This window comes from Mobula birostris, chromosome 7 (genome assembly GCF_030028105.1).
Source record: "Mobula birostris isolate sMobBir1 chromosome 7, sMobBir1.hap1, whole genome shotgun sequence".
Lineage (NCBI taxonomy): Eukaryota > Metazoa > Chordata > Chondrichthyes > Myliobatiformes > Myliobatidae > Mobula > Mobula birostris.
Window position 1 is genome coordinate 1,309,799 of NC_092376.1, and position 21,028 is coordinate 1,330,826.

The 21,028-nt window shown below is 49.7% G+C and overlaps 1 protein-coding gene across 1 annotated transcript in view; it reads left to right on the forward strand.

The window, feature by feature from the left end:
- LOC140200632 (dynein heavy chain domain-containing protein 1) overlaps positions 1–21,028 on the forward strand; it is a 234,934-nt gene that overhangs the window by 160,895 nt on the left and 53,011 nt on the right. The window contains exons 24-29 of the mRNA XM_072264203.1: positions 1,218–1,410; positions 3,466–3,751; positions 5,007–6,714; positions 11,681–11,904; positions 15,164–15,365; positions 19,069–19,171. Of these exons, the coding sequence (XP_072120304.1) occupies positions 1,218–1,410; positions 3,466–3,751; positions 5,007–6,714; positions 11,681–11,904; positions 15,164–15,365; positions 19,069–19,171 (2,716 nt within the window). The remainder of the gene's footprint in view (positions 1–1,217; positions 1,411–3,465; positions 3,752–5,006; positions 6,715–11,680; positions 11,905–15,163; positions 15,366–19,068; positions 19,172–21,028) is intronic.

A 21,028-nucleotide genomic window follows, 5' to 3' on the forward strand; every position in this document is an offset into this window, starting at 1 on the left:
ACCACCCCTCACACCACCCCTCAACACACCACCCCTCAACACACCACACCACCCCTCCACACAACACACCACCCCTCAACACACCACCCCTCCACACACCACACCACCCCTCAACACAACACACCACCCCTCACACCACCCCTCAACACACCACACCACCCCTCCACACAACACACCACCCCTCAACAAACCACCCCTCCACACACCACACCACCCCTCCACACACCGCACCACCCCTCCACACACCGCACCACCCCTCACACCACCCCTCAACACACCACCCCTCAACACACCACCTCTCCACACACCACACCACCCCTCAACACACCACCCCTCCACACACCACACCACCCCTCAACACACCGCACCACCCCTCAACACACCACACCACCCCTCCACACACCGCACCACCCCTCCACACACCACACCACCCCTCAACACACCGCACCACCCCTCCACACACCACACCAACCCTCCACACACCGCACCACCCCTCAACACACCGCACCACCCCTCAACACACCGCACCACCCCTCACACCACACCAACCGTCACACCACACCACCCCTCAACACACCACACCACCCCTCCACACACCACACCAACCCTCACACCACCCCTCCACACACCGTACCACCCCTCCACACAACTCCCAACCATCCCTCCCACCCACACACCACCTCTCTGCACACACACACCTCCCTCAACACACTGCATCACCCCATCATGTTGCACTAAACACTCTGCCTCTGTTCTGAGTGGTGGGGAGACTAATGAGTTTACGACATTCTCCTTCGCCCTGTGACTGACTTCCCCAGTGGTCATCACCTCCTGTCGCTCTGACACACAGTGACACACACACCACACACTCTCTCTCACTCGCACACACAAACACCCACACAGAGACGCGTGCACACACTCACACACAGACACGTACTCCCATAGACACAGACACGTACTCCCATAGACACAGATACACTCTCACAGACACAGACACACTCTCACAGATACAGACAGACACTCTCACACACACGCACTCTCACAGACGCTCACACAAAGACACACAGGCATTGAAGGGTCACTGTGCCAATGTTTCCATTGTTTTGCTTTGGTGTTTACTAACCCTGTGCTGATTCGAAACAAACCCTGTGCTGTAAAGAAACCCAATTTCCCTCGGGATTAATAAAGTAATCTATCTATCTATCTATTCGCTCCAGTCACCGACTTCAGTTTGACACGTTTGCTCGACAAGCCTTGGAGAGCAGTCTCTACCCCGTCAGTATCCCAAAACCCGGCCTGGTCTTTGATTACTACATCAACCCCATCAGTGGATGCCTGGAGACACTTTACAGAGACCCTGAGGAAGTGACATGGAGAACAAAAATACCCTATTACATCCTTGTCCCCGAGGTAGGTCAGACGGATCCTGGATTAACTGCACCAGTAATCCAGGAAACTGGGCTAGTAGTCCTGGACCACAAACAAAAACACGAGGTTCTGCAGATTTTGGACATGTCAGTCCATGGCCTCCTCGTCTGCCATGATGAGGCCACTCTCAGGGCAGAGGAGCAACACCTCGTATTCCACCTGGGTAGCCTCAACCCAATGGCATGAACATCGCTTTCTCCAGCTTCCAGGAACTTTCCCCTCCCCTTCTCTTCAATTCCCCACCCTGGCCCCCTTCTTACTTCTTCTCAATTGCCTATCACCTTCCCCTAGTGCCCCTCCATCTTTGTCTCTCCCTGGCCCTCTCTCCTGTCCTTTCAGATTCCTCCTTCTCCATTGATCACCTCCCAGCTTCTCCCCTACACACCTGGCTTGTTCTGTCACCTTCTCACCAGTCCTCCTTCACCTCTCCCCACCTCTTCATTCTGGCATCTCGCCCCTTCCTTTCCCGTCCTGAAGAAGGGGCTCACCCGGAATGTTAACTGTTTGGTCATTTCCATTGATGCTCCCTGTCCTGCTGAATTCCTCCGGCATTTTGTGTACTGTTTCACTAAAACAAAACAGCCTGCACACGCTGGAAATTTGAAATAAAATCAGAGAATGCTGGGATACTCGGCAAGCCCAGGTGTGTGTGTGCAGAGAAGAAGAGCCAATGGTCCAGGTTTCACCGGAACCCTTGCACTCCTGACCTCCCCATTTCCCGCTCTGGCCCTTCCACCGCAAAGTCTGCCTGCACTACACATTCTCTGTGACTTCATTCATCATTCAGTTATATCTACACCAGTATGAATACCACATCCCCTTCCTCTTATGTTGACATTGAGAGAAATATGGCCATGACAACATTATGTCATTAAGTTCTCTACCTCTTTCCTGTACTCCGACTCATCGGCCCACAGGTGCAAGGAAAAACTTGCTTAAATGTTCTGCTTAGTCCCATCTACCTGATCCAGACCATATCCGTCTCATCCACGTACTTACCCAAGCTTCTCTTAAATGTTACAATTAATCCTACATCCACCATTTCTGCTGGGCAAATAATCCACGAACTCAGTAATCCACATTTATGAACTAATGGCTCATCAACAAGGGACTGGGGAATGGTGGGACTGGGGGGGGGGAATGGTGGGACTGGGGAATGGTGGGACCGGGGGGGGGGGGGGGAATGGTGGGACTGGGGGGGGGGGGAATGGTGGGACTGGGGAATGGTGGGACCGGGGGGGGGGGAATGGTGGGACCGGGGGGATGGTAGGATTGGGTGGGGGGGGGAATGGTGGGACTGGGGAATGGTGGGACTGGGGGAATGGTGGGACTGGGGGGGGGGAATGGTGGGACTGGGGAATGGTGGGACTGGGGAATGGTGGGACCGGGGGGGGGGGGAATGGTGGGACCGGGGGGATGGTAGGATTGAGTGGGGGGGGGAATGGTGGGACTGGGGGGAATGGTGGGACTGGGGGTCTGGTGGGACTAGGGAGAGGGGAATGGTGGGATATAATCCAGGATTGGGACAGGAGGGACCTGGATCTCTTGGTGGGGCCTTGGACCTCTTGTTTGACCCTGGAATTGGAAGGATGATTCCTGAATCACTCAGTAGAGATCTGGGTGGAGTCTCAGGATCTCTCACTCGGACCTGTGGTTTAGTCAAATAGCATCCAGGGACTAGGGATGGTGGGGGGAAACACCTGGATCCCTCGGTAGGGACCCAGACGGACGAAGACTCAAGATCTCTCGGTGGGATCAGATCTCTTAGTGGGACGCCAGGACTCGACTGGCCATGAGATTGGGCAGATGGCCTTGGATTGCTGATTGCCCTCGCAGTGGGCACTGCACCATGAAGTGTGGGTTGTCTCCATGAGCTGGGCCAGGAGGGCTGGGGGCTGGATCCTGGATCCTGGATCCTGGGGTCCCTGCATAGGTTCTCTCAGTGGGCTGTAGACCAGGAAGGGTGTCTGAATGGATTCTGGACCAGAAGGGGTGGGTTGCTGCAACCCTGGGAGGATGTCACTGTCTGTGTTACAGCTGGAGACCTACCTGAAGTTACTGGAGCTGCTGACTTCGCTGGGACATTCCATCTTCCTGGTCGGGGAGCCACTCTCTGGGAAGACCAGCTTCGTGCAGGCATTGAACGGGTTGGGTTCCTTACCTCAGGTGTACAGGATGCCAATCCGCACCAGCACCCAGCCCAGGGACGTCTGGCAATTCGTGGCAGATCGAGTCTTTCTCCGCAACGGGCAGTCCTCATCACTGCCTCTCAACGCCAAAGGTTTCCTCTTCTTCCTGGATGATGTCCACCTGGCGCCCCAGAGTGAGTCACACAGAGACATGTTCAAAGTTCAGGACTGTCTCCCACCCTCCCTTCCACATACCCCTCACCCCTACAATTCCCCACCCCACCTAACCCACACACATGCTCCCCACCCTGATATCCACATGATGTCCCAGAGTGAGTCACACGTGAATGTGTTCAAAGTTCAGGGGTGTTCTCCTCCATTTCCAACCCAATCTTACTCCCACCCCGTATACCCACCCACACTATTCCCCACCACCCCCACCGTACCCACAGACTCAACCCACCTAGCCCACTCCCCTACGGCCTCTATCCCACCACCAGCCCCATCTACCCACTCCCACCGTACCCACAGACCCACAGTCCCAACCCCACCTACCCCACTCCCCTACTATTCCCCCCTGCCCCCACTGGCATCTGCAGTCCCTCATGGCTTTACCAGGCTAATTCCTGGGATGAGAGGGATGTACCATCAGGAGAGGCTGGGCAGCTTGGGTCAGTAATGGCTTGGAGTTTGGGAAGAATGAGGAGTGGCTCTTTTCATGACTTTGGCAGGGTGGAGACAAGATGTTTTCACTAGTGGGAGATTAATGACCGGGATTTCAAACTCAGAGCTGAAACTCTGGAATTCTCTTCCCCAAACGGTGGTGGAGGATGGATCACTAGAGTTTAGGAGGATGAGAGGAGATTTCTAGCATACTGAATATTGAAAAGCCTGAATAGAATGGATGTGGAGAGGAGTGGGGGAGTCTAGGACCAGAGGCACAGCCTCTGATTAGAAGGGGTTCCCTTTACTACAGAGATGAAGAGGAATTTCTTTAGCCAGAGGATGGTGAATCTACAGAACTCATTGTCACGGACAGGCAGGGAGGGGAAATCTTGGGTATATTTAAAGCAGAAGAATGATAGGTTCTTATTAATCAGGGCTTCAAAGGTTATGAGGAGCAGGCAGGAGAATAGAGTTGGGAGGGATAATAAATCAGCCATCAATGAATGGCAGGACAGGCTTGATGGGCTGAATGGCCTAATTCTGTTCCTGTGTCCCTCAATTGGAGTTAGGCACCCCAGGGATTAAACCCTTTCCGCACCAGTCTAGCCTTCCACATTCACCACTGGAATTCCCTCGGGGTCCATGGCCCAAGACCGCTACAAACCCCACAACCTTGGCTCCCTCCTACTGCCCCCACCGTATCCATTCCTGTCCACTTTGTCCAGTTGTTAGCCAGGGTTGGTGCCCACACAGACCCAATCCTTCTCGTTGTTTTTTGTCCAGAGCAGGGATCCAGATGCCAACCGGTGTCTGAGGCTCTTCGCCATTCTCTGACCTGTCATGGCACCTACTGTGGAGACTGGCTCCGGTTCCGATCCCTCCACTCTACACGGGTCAGCTACATTGCAACGTGCTCTCCGCGACACGGGCCATGGGGCTCCGTCTCGGCTCGCCTCACCCGCCTGATGGTCGTGTTGGCCCTCCCTGCACCCACCTGGGGAATGCTGAGTACCATCTACAGGCCTGGTGTGCTGTCCTGGTTGAAGAGCTTCCCCACCAGCACCATCTCCGGGCATGACCTCTTCGCCAAACGTCTCCTTTATGCCACAATTGACCTGTATCAGAAAGTGAGGAGAACGTTCCTACCATCTCCCAGCCACCCGCACTACCTGTTCTCCTTGGCCGACATCAGCAAGGTTCTTCAGGGTCTCTGGTTGATGGACCCATCGAGCATCAGCCCCCGGACGGAGGGTAAGCTGAGCAATTCTGAGTCCGAGGCATCGCACGCCCCACTAGCTGTCACCAAAACCGTGGTCAGCCTATGGCTGCACGAGTCGATGAGGACCTTCTCGGACTGCCTCGTGAGCGAGGAGGACAGAGACACTCTGTCCATTGCCCTGCACAGAGTGGCTCACACCCACTTCTTCACCCACAGCATCGAGTTCCTCTTCGACCAGTCACTACTGCGAATGGCGGTGGAACCCCAGACTTGGGCCAACCCACCAGATCCACTGGAGCAACACCAGGCCAACTATCCATCCGCCCTGCAGGTACAGGATGCAGCTGAAGAGGGAGAGATGTCCCCAGGGGGACACATCAGCCGTCAAGAGCCCAACAGCCACTTGATGGATAGTCAACACAGAATGGGTCTGAGTTTGGCAGCCTTAAGCACAGAAACGGTGTTAACCCATGAAGTGCCCGTGAGTGAGACCTTCTCGTTATTGGGTTTCGGTGATCAGACACCCTGCAGCAAGTCAAGTGTTCCACAAGTCATCTCAGCGACCCAAAGCACAAATCTCAGCCCGTCGCCCAGCCACAGTGAGGCCAGGGCTCAGCGCGGAAACCACAGGCAGTCCACATCCATAAAACCCCTGCTGCCTCTTCACCTGCTCCACACCAGAGAATCTCTGAGAGACCTGATCTTCAGCAAGGCAGCAATTCGACCAGAAAGCCGACAACAAATGAACTCCCCGTGGTGGAACCCTTACCGGGAGGTGACCCACGAGCATTTGGCCCAACAGCTGCGACAGATGGTTCAGAGGCAGAACCAGAAGTTCAGAGCCAACCAGCAGATCATCTTCTACAAGGAGGCGGTATGCCACTTGGCCCACATCTCCAGGGTGCTGAGCTTACCCGGATCACACTGTGTCCTGATGGCCCCCACTCACTGCACTGGTCGGAAAACTTTGCTCAGGCTGGCTGCGTACCTCCACATGGCCACGGTCTTTGAGCTGGATGGTCAGATGTCCAGTTCGGAAGTGGCTGGCGTGTGCCAGCGAGCGAGCAGGCATGCTGGGCTCCAGGGGAGATGTACGGTCATCGTAGTTCATGACTCTGTGGGGCAAGACACCCTGCAGAACGTGCTGGACGTGGCAGCAGAGGGCTGGTTCCCTGGGCTGTACTCCCCCTCTGAGCTCACCCGAGTGGCTGAGCAGTTCACCAGCAGCAGGAAGCTACCATGGAGCAAAAAGCAAGAGCAGGTGCTGGAGAAGTGAGTGTCTGAGCAAATCTCTACCCTCTCCTGTCCCTCATCGCCACTCCCCATTTGCACCCCTTCCCTCTTCAATTCCCCACTCTAGCCTCTCGCCTCTTCTCCTCACCTACACTGGAGACCCCCTCCTTCCCTTTCTCCAGGATCCACTCTCCTCCCCTATCACATTCCACCTTCCCCAGCCCTTTGCCTTTTCCACATCACTTCCCAGCTCCTCAGTTCACCTCCTCTCCCCCACCCACCTGACTTCACGTATCACCTTCTAACTTCCTCTCCTTCCTCTACCCCACCTTCTCATCCCGGCCTCTACCTCCTTCTGGAGGGGCTGAGGAGGGGAGAGAAGGATCAACCATGATTGAATGGCGAAGCAGACTCGATGGGCTGAATGGCCTGATTCTGCTGCTATGTCTTATGATCTTATGGGCTGAATGTCTCCGCCTGAAACACAATTGATTATACCCTTCCACGGACACTGCCTGACCTGCAGAGTTCATTTTCCCTGAGAACATTCCCAACCATGCCTGACTGGGACAGATCATTCCAGCATCCGCTAATGGTGTCAGGCAGTCTGACCTGCTCTCTCGCAATCCTGTCCTGTCATTGCACAGGAATCCCCTCCCCACCCTCTCACCCCTTCCTTCCAACCCCGTCACTGCAGTTAATTTATTTATTATTCATTTAGCAATACAGCACAGAGCTTCTATTTGGACCATAAGACATGGGAGCATAATTAGGCCATTCAGCCCATCGAGTCTGCACATGGCTGATCCCAGATCCCACTCAACCCCAGACACCTGCCTTCTCGCTACATCCTTTGATGCTGTGACCAATCAGGAAACTATCAAATTCCGCCTTAAATATACACACGGACTTGGCCTCCACCGCAGTCTGTGGCAGAGCATTCCACAGATTCACTACTCTGGCTAAAAAAAATTCCTCCTTAATCTTTTTTAAAAGTTTGCCCCTCAATTTTGAAGCTGTGCCCTCTAGTTCCGGATACCCCCACAATAGGAAACATCCTCTCCACATCCACCTTATCTATTCCTTTCAACATTCAGTAGTTTTCAATGAGATCCCCCTCATATTCTTCTAAATTCCAGTGAGTACAGGCCCAAAGCTGCCAAATGTTCCTCATATGTTAACCCCTTCATCCCAGAATCATCCTTTTGAACCTCCTCTGGACTCTCTCCAATGACAGCACATCCTTTTTGAGATAAGGGGCTCAAAACTGTTGACAATACTCCAAGTGTGGCCTGACCACTGTCTTATAAAGCCTCAGCGTTATCTCCTTGCTTTTATATTCTCTTCTCCTTGAAATAAATGCTAACATTCCACTTGCCTTCTTTACCACAGACTCAACCTGTAAATTAACCTTCTGGGAGTCTTGCACAAGGACTCCCAATTCCCTCTGCACCTCTGATGTTTAAACCTTCTCCCCATTTAGATAATAGTCCACAATATAGTTCATTTTACCAAAATGCATTATCATACATTTCCCAACACTGTATTCCATCTGTCACTTTTTTGCCCATTCTTCCAATTTGTCTGTCTGCTGCAATCACAATGCTTCCTCAGCACTAGCTACCCCTCCACTTATCTTTGTATCATCCGCAAACTTTGCCTCAAAGCCATCAATCCCATTATCTAAATCACTGACAAACAATGTGAAAATTAGCGGTCCGAATACTGACCCCTGAGGAACACCACTAGTCACTGGCAGCCAACCAGAAAAGGCCCCTTTATTCCCACTCACTGCCTCCTGCCTGTCAGCCATTCCTCTATCCACGACAGTATCTTTCCTGAACACCGTAGGATTTTATCTTGCTAAGAAGCCTCATATGTGGCACCTTATCAAATGCCTTCTAAAAATCTAAGTAAGCCACATCCACGACCTCTCCTTTGTCCACCCTGCTGGTTACTTCCTCGAAGAATTCTAACAGATTTGTCAGGCAAGATTTCCCTTTGCAGAAACCATGCTGACTTTGACTTATTTTATCATTAGTCTCCAAGTACCTCGAAACTTCAACTTAATAGCAGAGTCCAACACTTTTCCAACCACAGACAAGAGAAAATCTGCAGATTAGATTGGATTAAATTAAACTATGAGGACACTCAGTTCTCGTTTATTGTCATTTAGAAATGCATACTTAAAAAATGATACAATGTTCCTCCAGAAAGATATCACAGAAACAGGACAAACTAAGACTAAAACTGAGAAAACCACATAATTATAACATGTAGTTACAACAGTGCAAAGCAATACTGTAATTTGATAAGGAGCAGACCGTGGGCACGGTAAAAAAAGGTTCAAGTCCCGATAGCCCATCACCTCACGCAGACGGTAGAAGGGAGAAACTCTCCCTGCCATGAACCTCCAAGCACCGCAAACTTGCCGATGCAGCATCATTGGAAGCACCCGACCACTGCCGACTCTGAGTCCGTCCGAAAACTTTGTGCCTCCAACCAGCCCTCTGACACAGCCTCTCTGAGCACCATCCTCTGCCGAGCACTTCGACCCGCCCCGGCTGCCAAGCAACAAGCAAAGCCGAGGACTCGGGGCCTTCCCCTCTGGAGATTCTGAACCACACAGTAGCAGCAGCAGTGAAACAGGCATTTCAGAAGTTTCACCAGATGTTCCTCCGTGCTCTCATGTCTGTCTCCATCAAATCAGGGTTGTACACGACACCCTACTTGACAGATAACAGACATCACCACCGGAGTGGCCGCTGCGAGCTGTGTCGCACCGCCATCTTCTCCTCTTCCCAACCACTGAGGTTAGGCTAACTGTCCAATAATTATTTTTTCCTTCCTCCCTTTTTAAAGAATGGAGTGATATTTGCATTCTTCCAGTCCTCTAGGACTGTGCCAGAATCAAGTGATTTCTGAAAGATCTTGACCAATGCCTTCAGCAACCATTCTCAGGACTCTGGTATGTAGTCCATCTGGTTTAGGTGATTTATCCACCTTAAGACCTTTGAATTTCCCTGTCACTTTCTCCTTTGTAATAACAATGACACTCACTCCTGCTCCCTGACACTCACGGACCTCTGGCACACTGCTAGTGTCTTCCACAGTGAAGACAGATACAAACTACGCATTAAGCTCATCTGCCATTTCTTTGTCCCCCATCACTACCTCACCAGCATCATTTTCTAGTGGTCCAATATCAACTCTCACCTCCCTTTTACTTTTTATATAACTGAAAAAACTTTTAGTATCCTGCTTTATATTATTGGCTAGCTTGCCCTCATATTTCATCTTTTCCCTTCTTATAGCTTTTTAGTTGCTTTTTGTTGGATTTTAAAAATTCCCAATCATCCAACTTCCCACTCACTTTTGTTCCCTTATATGCTCTTTCCTTGGCTTTTATGCAGTCCTTAACTTCCCTTGTCAGCACTGTTACCTATCCCTGCCATTTGAGAACAACTTCTTCTGTGGGACATATCTATCCTGCACCTTGTGAACCATCCCAAGAAACTTCAGCCATTTCTGCTCTGCCGTCATCCTTGCCAGTATCCTCCTCCAATCCACCTGGTAAACTCCTCTCTCATGCCTCTGTAATTCCCTTTATTTCATTGCAATGCTGATATTGTGAGTTATGCTTCTCCCTCTCAAATTGCAGTATGATTCCAATGATATTATGATCACAGTCTCCTAAGGGTTCCTTTACATTAAGCTCCCTAATAAAATCTGGATTATTACACAACACCCAATCTAAGACAGCCTTTCCCTGAGTCGGCTCAAGCACAAGCTGCTATGAAAAGCCATCTCGTAGGCATTCAACAAATTCCCTCCCTTGAGTTCTGACACCAACCTGCATATTGAGCCCCCCCATCACAATTGTGTCATTATTACATGTGAAGCACCCTGGTTCTGCTGGCTGCGTTAGTCTAGGGCGGACAATCTCCAGCCCTGCCAAACGTGAGATTGAGGTGCGAGCCCACCGGAAACCTCTGCGTGATGTGTTACCCTGTTACAAATCAGTACCACAAAGTCACAGACAGACACTGCATACAATTAAACAATTTAGCTCTATAATTCATAATTTTACGAAAGGGTTAGTAAAGAAAAAAGCAAAAAAAAAAACAAAAGGGCCCATTTTAATGAAACAATCTAAGGTGCACGAGTTGGAGCTCACGGTTTCCCGTCTCCGATCCTCCTTTGATCTCCCCGGGCTTCATTGAATCCCTGCTCCAGGTCAAGTCCTACAACCTCTTCTCTCCAGCGTCTTCTCCCTTTATCTCCCACCGAACGAAAGACCCAGCTCACCCCGGTGTCAGGCACGCAACACGAAAACACATCCTGTCATTGGACGGCTCACATTCCAAAACATCCGTTATCTCAAACCACCACCCAAACACTGCTTGAACAGAAAGACCATTACGTTACCAGTGAAAGCTTTCCCAGGGTGTTACACAAGCCTTTTCCAGCTCCCTTTACAATCTCAACCCCACACCCTGGCTACTATTTGGAGGTCTATATATGATTCCCATAAAGTTTTTTTCACCCTTGCAGTTTCTAAAGTCACCCACACGATTCAACATTGTCTGCCCCTATGTCATCTCTTTCTAAAGATGTAATTCCATCTCTTACCAACAGAGCCACACCACCACTTATGTCTTTCTGCCTGTCCTTTCAATTTAAAGGATATCCTTTGATGTTAAGCTCCCAATTGTGACCTTCTTTCAGCCCCGACTCAGTGATGACCTACTGTACCCTCCCCTTCCACTGCCCCTCCTCACTCCCTCCTGTCTCCCCTCACCACCTTACACCACGTTCTCCTGTGACCATGCGGGTTTCCTCCTGGTGCTCTGGTTTCCTCCTACAGTCCAAGGATGTACTGGTGGGTAGGACATTATAAATTGTCCCAAGGAGTATGGGGTGGAGTGGCTCAAAAGGCCAGAAGGTCCTATTCCCCATTGTATTTCAATAAAAATATTAAATATTAACACTCTCCGTTCTCCAGGTACTTCCAAGCCGTACGCCAGTGCCTACACATCGTGCTGTTGCAGCCAGTTGGTGCTCACAGACTGGCGTCAAGGGCGGAGAGGGGTCCGGTTCGCCTGTCCCACCTCCTGGGATCCTGCGGCTACATCGACGTGTGGCAGCTGTGGAGCGAGCAGGCACTGACCGACATCGCCACCTCCCACATGGGGTTTGGAAACCTCTCAACGTTGACCAGGAGCATCGGTCAGTCCCACATTCAGGGTGGCTGGGTGGCCAGGCCGAGGGGATGGCTGAGTGGGCCCTGATGTATCGGGCACCAGAACAGAATGATCTCCCTTCAGCGGGCAACAGCAGGAGGGCGAGGTACCTCACACACGGAGTCAGGCCATTTTGGAAAGATTTTCTCAGGCCACGGGATGGCTTGATGATACCTTGAAACACCAAGCAACACACACAAAATGCCAGAGGAACTCAGCTCCTCAGTGGAGGGGAATAAACAGTCGACGTTTTGGCACGTGATCCTTCATCAGGATTGCAAAGGAAGGGGGTAGAAGCCAGAATAAGAATATTGGTTGGGGGGAAGGGGACAAGCGAAAGGGTGATGGGTGAAGCCAGGTTGGTGGGGGGCGGGGAGACATGAAGTAAGATGTGCGGATGTGGTTGGTGGAAAAGGTAAAGGGCTGGAGAAGAAGGAATCTGAGAGGAGAGGAGAGTGGACCATGGCAGAAAGGGAAGGAGGAGGGGAACCAGAGAGAGGTGAGGAGAAGAGATAAGAGGCCAGAGTAGGAAAATGAAGAAGAGGGGTGGAGAGGATTACTGTAAGTTGGAGAAATTGATATCTATAAATCAGGTTGGAGGCTCCCTAAATGGAATATGAAGTGTTGTCTTCCAACCTAAGAGTGGCCTCATCATGGCACACAGTTTGTTTCTCTTCATCTTCTCCCACTGTGCTTGGTGGCATTAGGAGTGGACAGAACTTTCCAAACTCCCTCTGTAGCAAGGACAGAAGGGGCACCACCCCCTCGAGGTTGTCCTCCAGCCACCACATTGACCGAACATGAAACCAACACTGTTTCTTCTCCATCACTGAGTCGAAGACTCGAGTTATACAGCACAGAAAGATACACTTCAGCCCATTAGCACAACCCACGTTCTAAAGGGCCAGGGGGAGCAGCCAGAAGTCTTGGTACATATTGGCACGAATGACATAGGTAGGAAAGGTGAGGAGGTCCTGAAGAGAGATTTTAAGGACTGAGGTAGAAAGCTGAAAAGCAGGACCTCCAGAGTAGTAATCTCTGGATTGCTGCTCATGCCATGTACCAGTGAGGGTAAGAATACAATGATTTGGCAGATGAATGTGTGGCCGACAAACTGGTGCAGGGGGCAGGGGTTCAGATTTTTGGATCATTGGGATCTCTTCTGGGAAAAGTACATCTGAACCCAAGGGAAACCAATATCCTTGTGGGAAGGTTTGCTAGAGCTGTCCAGGAGGGTTTAAACTGATTTGGCAGGGGATAGGAACTGGAATGATAGAGTTGAGGATAGGGCAGTTGGTTTACAGAGGCAGTGTGTATTGAGATTGCTAGCAAGGACAGGCTGATGATAGGACAAACGCAGTCAACAGGATGAGATGCAATGTGAAAGGGGAAAAAGTCAAAAAGCATGATGAGTGCAGGACTGAAGGTGTTATATGTGAATGCACGCTGTATACAGAACAAGGTAGATGAACTTGTAGCAACACACATCAAAGTTGCTGGTGAACGCAGCAGGCTAGGCAGCACCTGTAGGAAGAGGTGCAGTCGACGTTTCAGGCCGAGACCCTTTGTCAGGACCCTCCGAAGAAGCTTAGATTGCACCTCTTCCTACAGATGCTGCCTGGCCTGCTGCGTTCACCAGCAACTTTGATGTGTGTTGCTTGAATTTCCAGCATCTGCAGAATTCCTGTGGTTAGATGAACTTGTAGCACAGTTACAGATTGGAATGTATGACATTGTGGGCATCACTGAATCGTGGCTGAAAGAAGTTAATAGCTGGGAGCTCAATGTCCAAGGAAACACATTGAATCAGAAGGACAGACAGTAGGCAGAGCATGGCACCGTTGGCAAAAAATGAAATCAAATCATTAGAAAGAGATGACATAGATAGGAAGGTGTAGAATCACTGTGGGTCGAGCTAAGAAACTGCAAAGGTAAAAAGTACCCTGATGGGAGTTATACAGTATACAGATCTCCAAACAGCAGCAAAGATGTGGTTTACAAACGACAACTAGAGAGAGAAAATGCATGCCAAAAGGGCAATGTTACAATGGTCATAGGGAATTTCAACATGCAGATAGATTAGGAAAATCAGGTTGCTGCTGGATTCCAAGAGCAGAATTTCTAGAATGCCTACGAGATGGCTTTTAGATCAGCTTGTGGTTGAGCCCACTATTCTGGATCAGCTATTTTGGATTGGGTGTTGTGTAATGAACCAGAATTGACTAGAGAGCTTAAGGTAAAGTAACCCCTTGGAGACGGTGATCATAATATCAAATACACACTGCAATTTGAGAAGGAAAAACTAAAGTCAGAAGTTTCAGTATTATAGTAGAATAAAGGGAATTAGAGGTATGAGAGAGGACCTGGCCAAAAATGATTGGAAGGGAACATTAGCAGGGATTACAGCAGAGCACCCATGGCTGGAGTTTCTGGGAGCAGTTTGAAAAGTGTAGGATAGATGCATCCTAAAATAGAAGTATTCTAAAGGCAGAATGGCCCAACCATGGCTGATGAGATGTCAAAGCCAACATAAAAACTAAAGAGAGGGCATATTATAGAGCAAATATTAGTGGGAAGTTAGAAGTTTGGGAAGCATTTAAAAACCAAAAGGCAACTAAGAAAGCCATAAAGAAGGTAAAGATGGAATATAAAGGTAAACTAGTCAATAATATTAAAGAGGATACCAAAAGTTCTGAGTTGTGAGTTATGTTGTGAAGCATATGTCATGATGAATATTGTGAAATGTGGCGTTTTGTGGCAGCAGTACAATATAGTACATGAAATATACCGTGAATTCCAACAAGAATATAGACACAAATAAATAGTGCTGAACAAGAAGGGAAAATAGTGAGGTAGTGTTTGTTCAGAAATCTGATGGGAGAGGGGAAATGCTATTCCTGAAACATTGAGGGTGTGTCTTGAGGCTCCTGTACCACCTCCTTGACAGTAGCAATGAGAAGAGGGCATGTCCTGGGTCATGGGGGTTCCTGAATGAGGGATGCTGCCTTTTTGGAGCATCACCTTTTGAAGGTGCCCTCGATGCTGAGGAGGCTGGTGCCCATGATGGAGCTGGCTGTTTGTGCCACTTTCTGCAGCGTTTTCCGATCCTGTCCAGTCACCCCTCCATTCCAGATGCTGACGCAACCAGTCAGAAATTACCCTTCATAATTCTGTATACCTCTGTCAAAACCTTCCCCTCATTCTTAATTTATATTCTAAAACAGTGGCACGTCTTCTCTCACCAGGACCTCTGTTGGTTCAGATAGGGACGCTGCTCCCAATCATCACCAAGATCATGGCACTAATTCACCAGTTGGCACTGAGCTACGCCAATCATTTGGCTCCCTCGCTGCCACTCATTACACCACGACATTACCTAGACTTCATCAACCTGTTCTTGATGATATTCCACCACCTGGAACAATCAGAGGGCTCACAGATCGAGAGGTGAGTTACCATAGAAACCATAGAGACTACAGCACAGAAACAGGCCCTTTGGCCCTTCTTGGCTGTGCCGAACCATTTTCTGCCTAGTCCCACTGACCTGCACACGGACCATATCCCTCCATACACCTCCCATCCAAGTATCTGTCCAATTTATTCTTAAATGTTAAAAAAGAACCCGCATTTACCACCTCGTCTGGCAGCTCATTCCATACTCCCACCACTCTCTGTGTGAAGAAGCCCCCCCAATGTTCCCTTTAAACTTTTCCCCCCTCACCCGTAACCCATGTCCTCTGGTTTTTTTCTCCCATTGCCTCAGTGGAAAAAGCCTGCTTGCATTCACTCTATCTATACCCATCATAATTTTATATACCTCTATCAAATCTCCCCTCATTCTTCTACGCTCCAGGGAATAAAGTCCCAACCTATTGAACCTTTCTCTGTAACTGAGTTTCTCAAGTCCCGGCAACATCCTTGTAAACCTTCTCTGCACTCTTTCAACCTTATTAATATCCTTCCTGTAATTTGGTGACCAAAACTGAACACAATACTCCAGATTTGGCCTTACCAATGCCTTATACAACCTCATCATAACATTCCAGCTCTTATACTCAATACGTCGATTAATAAAGGCCAATGTACCAAAAGCTCTATTTACGACCCTATCTACCTGTGAATGCCACTTTTAGGGAATTTTGTATCTGTATTCCCAGATCCCTCTGTTCCACTGCACTCCTCAGTGCCTTACCATTAACCCTGTATGTTCTACCTTGGTTTGTCCTTCCAACGTGCAATACCTCACACTTGTCAGTATTAAACTCCATCTGCCATTTTTTAGCCCATTTTTCCAGTTGGTCCAAGTCCCTCTGCAGGCTCTGAAACCTTCCTCACTGTCTACTACACCTCCAATCTTTGTATCATCAGCAAACTTGCTGATCCAATTTACCATATTATCATCCGGATCATTGATATAGATGACAAATAACAATGGACCCAGCACTGATCCCTGTGGCACACCACTAGTCACAGGCCTCCACTCAGAGAAGCAATTCTGTACCACCACTTTCTGGCTTCTTCCATCGAGCCAATGTCTAATCCAATTTACCACCTCTCCATGTATACCTAGTGACTGAATTTTCCTAACTAACCTCCCATGCGGGACCTTGTCAAAGGCTTTACTGAAGTCCATGTAGACAACATCCACTGCCTTCCCTTCATCCACTTTCCTGGTAACCTCCTCGAAAAACTCCAATAGATTGGTCAAACATGACCTACCACGCACAAAGCCATGTTGACTCTCCCTAATAAGTCCCAGTCTATCCAAATGCTTGTAGATTCTGCCTCTTAGTACTCCCTCCAATAACTTACCTACTACTGACGTTAAACTTACTGGCCTATAATTTCCCGGATTACTTTTCGATCCTTTTTTAAACAACGGAACAACATGAGCCACTCTCCAATCCTCCGGCACCTCACCTGTAGACAGCGACATTTTAAATATTTCAGCCAGGGCCCCTGCAATTTCAACACTAGTCTCCTTCAAGGTTCGAGGGAACACCCTGTCAGGTCCCGGGGATTTATCCACTTTAATTTTCCTCAAGACAGCAAGGACCTCCTCCTTTTCGATCTGTACAGTTTCCATGATCTCACTACTTGTTTCCCTTAATTCCATAGACTTCATGCCAGTTTCCTTAGTAAACACAGACGCAAAAAACCTATTTAAGATCTCCCCCATTTTCTTTGGTTCCGCACATAGCCGACCACTCTGATCTTCAAGAGGACCAATTTTATCCCTTACAATCCTTTTGCTCTTAATATACCTGTAAAAGCTCTTTGGATTATCCTTCACTTTGACTGCCAAGGCAACCTCATGTCTTCTTTTAGCCCTCCTGATTTCTTTCTTAAGTATTTTCTTGCACTTCTTATTCTCCTCAAGCACCTTATTTACTCCCTGCTTCCTGTACACGTCATACAACTCCCTCTTCTTCTTTATCGGAGTTGCAATATCCCTTGAGAACCAAGGTTCCTTATTCCTATTCACTTTGCCTTTAATCCCGACAGGAACATACAAATTCTGCACTCTCAAAATTTCTGCTTTGAAGGCTTCCCACCTACCGATCACATCCATGCCAGAGAACAACCTGTCCCAATCCACGCTTTTTAGATCCTTTCTCATTTCTTCAAATTTGGCCTTCTTCCAGTTAAGAACCTCAACCCTAGGACCAGATCTATCCTTGTCCATGATCAAGTTGAAACTAATGGTGTTATGATCACTGGAACCAGAGTGCTCCCCTACACAGACTTCTGTCACTTGTCCTAACTCGTTTCCTAACAGAAGATCCAATATTGCATCCCCTCTAGTTGGTCGCTCTATATATTGATTTAGAAAACTTTCCTGAACACATTTTACAAACTCTAAACCATCTAGACCCCTAACAGAATGGGAGACCCAATCAATATATGGAAAATTAAAATCCCCTACCGCCACAACTTTATGTTTCCTGCATTTGCCTGCTATCTCTCTGCAGATTTGCACTTCCAATTCTCGTTGACTATTGGGTGGTCTGTAATACAATCCCACTAATGTGGCCATACCTTTCCTGTTTCTCAGCTCCACCCACAAGGACTCAGTAGACAAGCCCTCTAATCTGTCCTGCCTGAGCACTGCTGTAATATTTTCCCTAACAAGCAATGCTACTCCCCCACCTTTCATTCCTCTGCCTCGATCACATCTGAAACATCGGAACCCTGGAATATTAAGCTGCCAGTCCTGCCCCTCCTGTAGCCAAGTTTCACTAATTGCTACAACGTCATAATTCCACGTGTCAATCCACGCCCTCATCTTATCCACCTTCCCCGCAATACTCCTAGCATTGAAATATATACACCTCAGAAGATTTTTACCACCACTCACAACCTTTCTATCAGCGGATTTGCTTAAACTTTCAACATCATTTATTTTCACCCCAGCCACACTGTCAGCTCTGGCACTCTGGTTCCCATCCCCCTGCAAATCTAGTTTAAAGCCCCCCCAATAGCACTAACAAACCTCCCTGAAAGGATATTGGTCCCCCTGTAGTTCAAGTGTAACCCGTCTCTCGTGTACAGGTCCCACCTGCCCCAGAAGAGGTCCCAATGATCCTGAAATCTGAAACCCTGCCCCCTACACCAGTTCCTCAGCCACTTGTTCCTCCTCCAGAGCATCCTATTCCTACCCTCACTGGCACCTAGCACAGGTAGCAATCCTGAGATTACCACCCTCGAGGTCCTGCTTTTCAACTTCCTACCAAGCTCTCTGTACTCACTGTCCAGGACCTCCTCACTCTTCCTTGCTATGTCATTGGTACCGATGTGCACCACGACTTCTGGCTGGTCACCCTCCCACTTCAGAATGTCATGCAATCGATCAGAGACATCCTTGACCCTGGCACCCGGGAGGCAACAAACCATCCTGGATTCTCTGTCACGACCACAGAACCTCCTATCTGCACCTCTAACGATCAAATCCCCTATCACTACCGCTCTCCTCTTTTCCCCCCCCCCCCCTTCTGTGAAATCCTGGGCTGGGAGGGGCTGGGGTCTGGGTGGGGTGGGGGGTCTCAGTGCATTATGGAGCAGGTGTCTCCAGCTTTTGGGGTCACTCAGCAGATTAGATAGGCCAAAGAACCAGTTGCTTTTTTAACACTGGATGTGGTTCTGTCCTCAGGATGGAGCTGGGCCTGGACAAGATAGAGGAAGTGTATAACATGGCTGAGGAGCACCGGAAGCAAATAGAACACTTCAAACAGCAACTCCAGCTTATGGCACAGGTGAGACGGTCACCTCCCAGACACCTGTCCAGACACCGCCACCCTGACTACACCCAGACGGTCACCACCCAGACATCTGTCCGTACATCGACACCTCGACCAGATCCAGACAGTCACCTCCCAGACGTCTGTCCGTACACCACCACCCCGACTACACCCAGACGGTCACCTCCCAGACATCTGTCCGTACACCGACATCCCAGCCACACCCAGTCACCACCCAGACATCTGTACACCAACATCCCAGCCACACCCAGACGGTCACCACCCAGACATCTGTCCGTACACTGACATCCCAGCCACACCCAGACGGTCACCACCCAGACATCTGTCTGTACACCGACATCCCAGCCACACCCAGACGGTCACCACCCAGACATCTGTCCGTACACTGACATCCCAGCCACACCCAGACGGTCACCACCCAGACATCTGTCCGTACACTGACATCCCAGCCACACCCAGTCACCACCCAGACATCTGTCTGTACACCAACATCCCAGCCACGCCCGGACAGTCACCACCCAGACATCTGTCCGTACACCGACATTCCAGCCACACCCAGACGGTCACCACCCAGACATCTGTCCGTACACCGACATCCCAGCCACACCCAGACGGTCACCACCCAGACATCTGTCCGTACACCGACATCCCAGCCACACCCAGATATCTGTCTGTACACCGACACCTCGACTACACCTAGACGGTCACCTCCCAGACATCTGTCCATACACCAACATCCCAACCACACCCAGACGGTCACCACCCAGACATCTGTCCGTACACCACCACCCCGACTACACCCATATGGTCACCACCCAGCTGTCTGTCTGTACGCTGCCACCCCGACCACACCCAGACAGTCACCTCCCAGACATCTGTCTGTACACCGACATCCCAGCCACACCCGGACAGTCACCACCCAGACATCTGTCCGTACACCAACATCCCAGCCACACCCAGACGGTCACCACCCAGACATCTGTCTGTACACTGCCACACGCGGGGGCATAGTTTTAAGGTGCTTGGAAGTAGGTACAAGGGGGATGATGTCAGGGGTAAGTTTTTCACTCAGGGAGTGGTGGGTGTGTGGAATGGGCTGCTAGTGAAGGTGGTAGGGGAGGATACAATAGGGTATTTTAAGAGACTCTTAGATAGGTACATGGAACTTAGGAACATAGAGGGCTATGCAGTAGGGAAATTCTAGGCAGTTTCTAGAGTAGGTTACATGTTCAGCACAGCATTGTGGGCCAAGAGGCCTGTAATGTCTGTAGGTGTCTATGTTCTATGATATGAAGTTAAGTGGACGGGCAGGTAGTTTTGAGGAAGTTGAGAGGCCACAGAAGGACTTGGATTAGGAGAACAGGCAAAGAAGTGGTAGATGGAATACAGTAAACACGAGGAATTCTGCAGATGCTGGAAATTCAAGCAACACACATCAAAGTTGCTGGTGAACGCAGCAGGTCAGGCAGCATCTCTAGGAAGAGGTACAGTCGACGTTTCAGGCCGAGACCCTTCGGCAGGGGCAGCATCTCTAGGAAGAGGTACAGTCAACGTTTCTACCTCCTACCCAAGATCCACAAACTTGTCTGTCCTGGCAGACCTATTGTCTCAGCTTTCTCCTGCCCCACCGAACTCGTTTCTGCATACCTTGACACGGTTTTATCCCCCCTTGTTCAATCCCTTCCTACCTAAGTTCATGACACTTCTCACACTCTTAAACTTTTCGATGATTCTAAGTTCCCTGGCCCCCACCGCCTTATTTTCACCGTGGATGTCCAGTCCCTATATACTTCCATCCCCCATCAGGAAGGTCTCAAAGCTCTCCACTTCTTTTTGGATTCCAGACCTAAC